Source organism: Lynx canadensis, chromosome A3 (genome assembly GCF_007474595.2).
Source record: "Lynx canadensis isolate LIC74 chromosome A3, mLynCan4.pri.v2, whole genome shotgun sequence".
Taxonomy (NCBI): domain Eukaryota; kingdom Metazoa; phylum Chordata; class Mammalia; order Carnivora; family Felidae; genus Lynx; species Lynx canadensis.
This window is the reverse complement of record NC_044305.1, coordinates 102669524-102678771: the sequence shown is the minus strand read 5'-3', so window position 1 is coordinate 102678771 and position 9248 is coordinate 102669524. Positions and strand designations below refer to the sequence as shown.

General features: G+C 47.2%; 1 protein-coding gene across 1 annotated transcript in view; it reads left to right on the top strand.

Moving 5' to 3' along the window:
• Window positions 1–355: 355 nt before the first annotated feature.
• Window positions 356–9248, top strand: part of FBLN7 (fibulin 7) — a 49483-nt gene continuing 40590 nt past the window's right edge. Inside the window, exon 1 of the mRNA XM_030311137.1 lies at window positions 356–433. Coding sequence (XP_030166997.1) covers window positions 356–433 — 78 coding nt within the window. The remainder of the gene's footprint in view (window positions 434–9248) is intronic.

Here is a 9248-nt window from a genome sequence, read left to right as displayed (position 1 = left end):
TGCCCGCGCTCGTCCTCGGCGTCGCGCCCGGCCTCCTCGGGGAGCCGCGCGGGTTGGGCGCGCTCCCAGGCGCATTCCTGGCCGGGCAGCCCCTCCTCCTCGGCCTCGGCCCCGGGGCTGGCGCCTCCCCGCCTCGCCGGGGCTGTCTCGTGCGGGCGGCTGCGGACGCTCGTGGCCCGCGCGCGGCGCACCTGGACCCGAGACGGCGCCGGCCGCGCTTCGGGGCTCCCGCCGCCCTCCCTGCGCGAGCCGCTCCGGGGCCGCGCGGCGCCCTGCACCCCGCGGGGCGGCCGCGGCGTGGGCCGGACCGAGGCGGCGTCCCCCCATCCCCAGCCCAGCGGTTCCCACTGGCAAGATGGTGCCCCGCTGTCCCCGCGCGCTCCTGCTGCTGCTGCTGCTGCTGCTCGCCGGCCCCGCGTCGCGGGCTTCCCAGGTCAGTGCCCTCCCGCCTCCCGCCTCCCACCGGTCCCGCTCGCCCGGGACACGAAGCCAAGGCCGGACCACCTGGGCTTACCGCTTGGGGGCTTGCGTTGGGGGCTCCGAGCGGTTCTCGGGGGACCCCCCCCCCCCCGTCTGTCACCTGAGACGCACCGCGGGGCCGGGCGCCTGGGAAGACCCGGGCTGGTCCCGCCGCGCGTTCTGCGCGACAGCCTCGGGCTGCGGGGGACTCGTGGGCTGGGGGGAAGGTTTCCTCCGGGTGTAGGAGACGTTGGGCTTCGGGGGGTCCCCAAGGGGGCTCCCGGTCACCCCGTTAGGTTAGAGGCTGTCCCCGCCCTCCAGCTCCCAGCATTCAAATTTCCAACTGAAATCTCATTCCCACCGCTGCCGACTTTTAAACGCGCGCGGACTTTGTGAGCGGCGTTTGCGCGGCGCAGGCGGAGGGGGGCCCAGAGGTTCCCGAAGCCGCCTCGCCCCGCGCCTGTGGGGCCTTAGATTTGGGGCTACATTTCCTTTCCCACACAGACAGGCCGCTTGCTGTTCCGTTTTTCTCTCCTTGCCCTTTATATTTGTTGGAGCCTCCTGGATTCTTCACTCGATTTCACTTTTATATTAACCAGTAAAGAACCGATGATTACAATTAAAAGAATGCAGATGAAATTGAGTCTTCGGAAGGTGGAACTGGAATTGCTGAATTCAGAGCCAGCAACCACCGGACAGGCTCTGGCCGACGGGGACCCCTCCCCCTGTGATGGGCGTGGCCCGTGGGCAGCGGGGCGGCCACCCCAATGATACCGGCCACAGCAGTAGCAGTAACCCAAGGCGGAAGGAGAGCACGTGCTTACCGAAAGCCTGATGACTGCCAGGTTCTTTGCTGAGCATCCTCCAGGCTCTTAATTCTCCGAGCAGCCCTGTGACGTGGGGACCACTGTCATCCCCATTTTGGGGAGGAGGGCCTCACCCAGGGAGATTGTGACTTACTCGAGGTCACAGCCAGGAAGGAATGGAGAAAATTCAGTCCCTCTCCTTGAGTTCCAGACCTTTCCCCTTCCCCACAGACACTCAGTGTCTAAATTCCTGAACCAGGCAGGCACACTCAGGGTCACGGAGAAGCCCCTGGGGTGCAGGAAGGGACTCCAGGCAGGGAGAACTCAGTTCAGACCAGAGGTGGGTGGTGTCAGTGCAGACGTGCTCAATGGGCACCGCAGGAAGCCACTGAGCCACCAGGCAGCAGAGGCTCGGTTGAGGCCACAGTGGACCCACCAGCAGAGCAATGGATCTCCCACCCACTTTGCAGAGTACAAAGCAAAACAGAACATCAGGCTCAGAGCTGAGGGCCAGAAGCACAGGGCAGGTGCATCCAGTCCGAGCCCTCAGAGGGGAGGGATGGACAGGATGTGCAAGGAGATGCTGGGGCGCCTGCCCTGCCCCTGTCTCATCTTATGGGGCCTATTGCTGTCTCTCCAGGTTATCTGGAAAACGGGTGAGACCCTGGCAGTTCTCAGATGTCTGTGGTTGCTGCAGGGGCAGAAAAGTGAGCTCTCTGGGCTCTGTTCCTAGGAGGTGTGGTTCTGATCCTTGCCTCACTGGGCTTTGTGAGAGGGAAAGGGAGCAAAAAGGATCGTCCACAGAGGTTGGTTTAAAAAATTCCAGTGAAACTGCCCTTCACCCAAAGTCTTCGGTGTTTGAGAGGTCTCCCCTCCCAGCCCCCGCCTGGGGGAGTCTGACAGGTAAACTATGAAGAAGGTCCCAGGGACACTCTTTACGGGGCTTCTCATCTTTTGGGTCCCTGCTCAAATAAGCATCCCTTTGCGGAGGCCTTCCCAACCCCACGCTAAACAGGTCTCCTCCCTGCCCTTGTGTGTTCTGTTATGGCCCTGTGAAGGGCTCTGGAATAGGACCGATCACATTTGTAATGGGGTTTCTCGGTAGATTTTGAATTTATTGTCTATCTTCTCCACTACAGGGCCCCAGGGCCAGGGACCATATCTGGGATTTTTACCCAGGGACCACACATAGCAGGCAGCTAGCAGGAGCTCAGCAAAATGAATGGAGTGTGGTCATGCGGGTGCTGGTCTGAGCAGGACCAAGCTGGGCAGTCTCTGGGTAAACCTTGGCTGCACATCACATCACCTGGGAAGCTTCTAGAAATCTCGATGCCAGCCTCATTTCAGAGAATCTGACTCCAATGGCCTGGGTTAGGGCTCAGGCATTAGTATTTTTTAAAATTGTCCCTAGTGATTTTAATCAAGCAAATGCCTGAGGCCCAGTGAAGCCATCCTTCAGAGTTAAAAAGCTGCAGACCTAGGAAAGGGCCAAAAGCAGGGGGATTCAGAGTGCACAAAGGATCAGACTCAAGAGGACCTGAGGTGACATGGCATACCTGGAGTTGACCTGATCTGAACACATTATGAGCCTGGGGCTCTTGAACCCAGCAGTACGACCTGCTGGCTGGTGGAGACTTGGCTGGTGTTTGGAGAATGAATGGCACCCATGGGACTGTCTCCTGCCACAGAGGAGACAGGTGGGGTGCCCGGCAACCCACGGACGTCTAGCTAGAGGCAGCAGGAATTCTCACAGCAGCAATGCACAGCCCTGTCTGGGCTTCCTCTGTTTACCAGGAAATGTGCTCACTTGGTTATGTTAGGTTATGATGGGTGTGTGTTTGTGAGTGCATGTGCACGTGCCTGTGTGCCGGTGCCTGTGATTGCAACTGTGTCTGCGTGAACGAGTGATTGTATTTGCGATGGTGTGTGTATGTGCAGGTGTACCTGTGATGTATCTGAGAGAGAGAGAGAGAGGGAGTGTGTGTGTATGTGTGTGTGTGTGTGTTACAGGGTAGGGGGAGGCTGCTTTCTGCAAGAGTCTGGAGCACTGATCTCATGGGGATGGACAGTATTGTCCCCTCTCCTGCAGTCCTCCATGGCTTTCCAATTGTGTCCCTCTTGTCAGCACATCTGTCCTGAGTTACTTTGCAGGGTTTTTGTGATTAGCTGGATGGGAGCAGGTGGTCATGGGGAAGGAGGGCAGGTTGAGCAGTGTGGGGATCCCATGGGTGGGGGCCCCGTCTTAAAACTGCTGCCCACTCTGTGGCCTTCCCACTAGAAGAGAAACAGCCTCACTGGGGAGACAAGAAAGGTAAACATGTAACAAACGCCTCACCTTTCCTCCCCATGGTAGCCCTAAGTGAGTAAGGAGGGCAGGGTCTCAGCATCCTCCTTGCCCGTGGGGTGGTTCAGAAGGCTTCCCCTTCCCCCAAATTTCTCTTTGTGAAGGTTCTTTTGGTTACCTTCTCCCATCTGCTTTTTACAGCTTAATGACAGAAAAAATGTTTTTGGTATACATTTCCATGATTTTTCCCATAGAGCTCTATATTCTATATGTGGTAACTACCACCACAGTCAGGATACCATTCTGTCACTTCTGAACTGATCTGTCCTTCATCACTGTGGTTCTGTCTTCTCCACAGTGTCATATAAATGGAATCAACAAGTGCATAGCCTTTTGAGTCTGGCATTTTAAATTTAGCATAATGCATTTAAGATTCTTCCATGTTATTCTAATCTGCATAGTCGTTTTACTTATACTGTAACAGTCATATTTCATGGTGTAGGTGTACCATAGGTTTAAAAAATTTTTTTATGTTTATTTATTTTTGAGAGAGAAACAGAGAGACAGAGTGAGTGGGGTAGGGCAGAGACAGAGGGAGATATGGAATCCAAAGCAGACTCCAGGCTCTGAGCTGTCAGCACAGAGCCTGACGCAGGACTTGACCCCATGAACCATGAGATCATGACCTGAGCTGAAGTCAAATGCTTAACGAACTGAGCCACCCAGGCGCCCCAGTGTACCACAGTTTGTGCATTGGTTCACAGTTTGTGCATATCGTTCACTGAACTGAATGATACTTAGAATGTCATTTCCAGTTTTTGGTGATTATGAGTGGAACTGCTATAAGCATTCCCATACATCTGTGTGTGTGTGTGTGTGTGTGTGTGTGTGTGTGTGTGTGTGTGTGTGTGTGTGAATATAAATATAAATATTCTTTTCTCTTGTGCAGATATGTAGAAGTGAGATTGCTGGGTCCTATGGCAAATGCATACTTAACTTTGTAAGAAACTGCCAAACTGTATTCCATATTAGTTGTATCATTTTACATTCCCTCCCACCAGCAATGTATAAAAGACTGTGTTACGCTACATCCTCACCACTTAATATTGTCAGGTTTGTTTGTTTGTTAACAAGTCATTCCGATAAGTAGGCAGTGAGGTCTTATTGTGGTTTTTATTTCCATTTCTCTAATGACTAATAATATTGAGAATCTCTTCATGTGCTTATTTGCCATGAGGACTCTACTGGGTAAAGTTCTGTCCATCTAAAAACTGGATTAATTTCTGGGGTGCCTGGATGGCTCAGTCGGTTAAGGTCTGACTTCAGCTCAGATCATGATCTCACGGCTTGTGAGTTCGAGCCTCGCATCAAGCTCTGTGCTGAAGCTCAGAGCCTGGAAGCTGCTCTGTGTCTCCCTCCCTCTCCCTCCCTCCCTCCCTCTCTCTCTCAAAAATAAGTAAACATTTAAAAATGCATAATTTCTTATTGTTCAGTTTTGAGTGTTCTTTTTTTTTTTTTAATTTTTTTTTAACACTTATTTATTTTTGAGACAGAGAGACACAGCATGAACAGGGGAGGGGCAGAGAGAGAGGGAGACACAGAATCCGAAACAGGCTCCAGACTCTGAGCGGTCAGCACAGAGCCCGACGCGGGGCTCGAACTCACGGACTGTGAGATCATGACCTGAGCCGAAGTCGGACCCTTAACCGACCGAGCCACCCAGGCGCCCCGGTTTTGAGTGTTCTTTATGTATTCTAATTACAAGTCTTTTTCAGATATGTGAACTGCAAATATTTTCTCTCAGTCTGTAGCTTGTTTTAAGAACACCTATCCCAGAGCAAATGTTTTATTTTTTTTAATTTAATTTATTTTTTAAATTTACATCCAAGTTAGTTATCATATAGTACAACAGTGATTTCAGGAGTAGATTCCTTAATGCCCCTTCCCCCATTAAGCCCATCCCCTCTCCCACAACCCCTCCAGTAACCCTCTGTTTGTTCTCCATATTTAGGAGTTTCTTCTGTTTTGTCCCCCTGCTTGTTTTTATATTATTTTTGTTTCCCTTCCCTTATGTTCATCTGTTTTGTATCGTAAAGTCCTCATATGACTGAAGTCATATGGTATTTGTCTTTCTCTAATTTCACTTAGCATAATACCCTCCGGTTCCATCCATGTAGTTGCAAATGGCAAGATTTCATTCTTTTTGATTGCCGAGTAATACTCCATTGTGTGTGTGTGTGTGTGTGTGTGTGTGTGTGTGTGTGTGTGTGTGTGTATATATATATATATGCCACATCTTCTTTATCCATTCATCCATCGATGGACATTTGGGCTCTTTCCATACTTTGGCTATCGTCAATAGCACTGCTATAAACTTTGGGGTGCACGTGCCCATCTGAAACAGCACACCTGTATCCCTTGGATACATACCTAGTAGTGCAATTGCTGGGTCATAGGGTAGTTCTATTTTTAGTTTTTTGAGGAAACTCCATACTGTTTTCCAGAGTGGCTTCACTAGTTTGCATTCCCACCAGCATTGCAAAAGAGATCCTCTTTCTCCGCATCCTCGCCAACATCTGTTGTTGCCCGAGTTGTTAATGTTAGCCATTCTGATAGGTGTGAGGTGGTATCTCATTGTGGTTTTGATTTGCATTTTTTCATGTGTCAGTTGGCCATCTGGATGCCTTCTTTGGAAAAGTGTCTATTCATGTCTTTTGCCGTTTCTTCACTGGAATATTTGTTTTTTGGGTGTTGAGTTTAATAAGTTCTTTATAGATTTTGGATACTAACCCTTTATCTGATATGTCGTTTGCAAATGTCTTCTCCCATTCTGTCAGTTGCCCTTTAGTTTTGCTGATTGTTTCTTTCATTGTGGAGAAGCTTTTCATTTTGATGAGGTCCCAATAGTTTATTTTTGCTTTGGTTTCCTTTGCCTCTGGAGACATGTTGACTAAGAGGTTGCTGAGGCCAAGGTCAAAGAGGTTTAAAGGTTTTAAACTTTGATGAATCTAAATTGATCAATTTTTTATTTTTATGGATCATGCCTTTGGTGTCAGGTCTGAGAACTTTTGCCCAACCCCAGGTCCTGAAATTTTTCTTCTGTGTTTTCTGCAGATTTTTTTTTTTTATGGTTTTGCATTTTTACATTTAGGTCTGTGATCCATTTGGAGTTTATTCTTGCGTAAAGTGTGAGTTGTACATTGGGATCACTTTTTGCATATAGATTCCCATTTGTTCCAACATCATTTGTTGAGAAGATGATTCATTTGCCATTGAATTATTTCAGCAGCTTTGACAAAAATCAGTTCATTGCACACATATGTGAGTACTTCTGCCTGCAACACACTATCTTGATTACTATAACTCTCTAGTAAGATTTAAAATCGGGTAGATTTTAAGATTTTGTTATATTTTTCCAAAATTGTTTTGACTATTCTAGTTTCTTTGCCTTTCCATTAAAATTTTAGGATTAGTGGCGCCTGGGTAGCTCAGTCAGTTAAGCATCTAACTCGATTTTGGCTCACGGGGAGCTGAGTCCTATGTTAGGCTCTGTGGAACACACTTGGGATTCTCTCTCTCTCTCTCTCTCTCTCTCTCTCTCTCCCCCGCAGCCCTTCCCCCACACATGCACTCACGCACTCTCTTTCTCTCAAAAACAAAAAAATAAAACATTAAAAAAATAAAATTTTAGAATTAGCTTGTCTATTTCTTAGAAACAAGAAATCCTATCGGAATTTTTATTGAGATTAAATTAAATCTATTGATCGATTGGGGTGAATTGACATGTTTAACAATATCGAGTCTTCCAATCTATGAACATAATATGTCTGTCCATTTATCTAGATCTTTGATTTGTTTCATCAGCATTTAAAAATTTTCAACATAAATATACTTTGTTAGATTTATACCTAAGTATTTCATTTTTGGAACTCCTTTAAATGGCATTATTCTGTTAAATTTTCATTTCCAGTGTTATATTCCTAGTATATGGAAATCTAATGGGTTTTTCCGTGTTGACCTGTTATCCTGTGGCATTGTGGAACTCCCTTATTAGGAAGTTTTTTCGTAGATTCTCTCGGATTTTTTATATAACTGATTATGTCATCTGTGAATATGGGCAGTTTTATTTCTTCTTTCCAATTTATGTGCCATTGGGTTATTTATTTAGCTTTATTACACTGACTAAAACCTCTAGTACCATGTTGGATAGGGATGTGGACATCCTTGCCTTGTTCTAGAACTTTGGAAGAAAGCATTTGGTTGTTTTTTTTTTTTTAACATTGTGATGCTAGCTATAGGGTTTTTTTGGTAGATGCCATTTGTCAAGTTAAGATTTCCTTTGAGTCATAGTTTGACAGAGTATTATGAATGGGTGTTGAATTTTGTCACATGCTATTTCTGCTTCAATTTCTATGATCCAGTCTGTTAAAACAGTGGATGACCTTGATTGATTTGCTAATTTTGAAACCAGCCTTCTTGTCCCAGATAATCTTAATTGGTCTTATTTCTGTTTTTATATATGTTTCTCTATATTCCTCTGTATTTCTGGATTCCACTTGCTAACATTTCGTGAGTATTTTTGTCTGTGTTCATGAGGGATATTGGTGTATAGTAGGGGTCAGCAAACTATGGCCCCTGGGCCACATGCAGCCCACTGCTGGTCAAATCTGGCCACACCTGTTCATTTACATATTTCTGGAGCTGCTTTTTGCCCTACAGTTGCAGAGTTGAGAGGTTGCAACAGAGGCCATATGGGCTTCAAAAAAGAAAACGTTTACGCCCTGGCTCTCTATAGATAACATTTGCTGACCCTGGTTTATAGTTTTCTTCTACTGTCTTTGCCTGGTTTTGTTACCAGGGTCATGTTGGCTTCATAAAATAAGTGAAGTGTTCCCTTCTCTTCTGTTTTCTGAAAGAGCTTGTGTAGGATTTGTGTCAGTTCTTGAAATGTTTGGTAGAATTTACCAATGAAATCATGTGAGCCTGGAGATTTCTTTTCTGGAAAGTTTTTTTGTTCTGTTTAAAAATATGTTTTTAATGTTTATATATTTTTGAGAGAGAGCGAGACAGACAGACAGAGTGTGAGCAAGGGGAGGGGCAGAGAGATAGGGAGACACAGGGTCCGAAGCAGGCTCCAGGCTCCAGGCTCCGAGCTGTCAGTTGTCAGCACAGAGCCCGACGTGGGGCTGGGGCCAACAAAACCACTAGATCGTGACCCGAGCTGAAGTCAGACACTTAACCGACTGAGCCACCCAGGCGCCTCCCCCTCTTCTGGAAGGTTTTTAACTATGAATTCAATTTCTTTGACAGATACAGAACTATTTAGGTTAGGTTTCTCCTTTGGGCGAATTTTGGTAGTTTGTGGCTTTCAAAAAATTTGGTCTGTAGTCCTCTCTTTTAAATGTAGTCAACTGCTTTTAAATGCCCTGAAGATTAGTCCACATTTCTAAACAATTGATCTCCTGTAATGACAGATACTTTGTGCCATTGTTCACCGCAGAGCCAAATAGTCTACTATGATTAACTTCCTTTCTTATGTAAGTAATTCTTCTGTCGTCCTGAAATTTTTCCCCCTTTCCCCTCGGTCAAATACATAAGCACAGTGGTTTCCAGAAGCTCTTTCCTATTCCACGTTCTGTCAGGGCTGCTTTCCCTCGGAGCCTGTACTTGCCAGTCCGGCTGACCCTGACTTTGGCTGC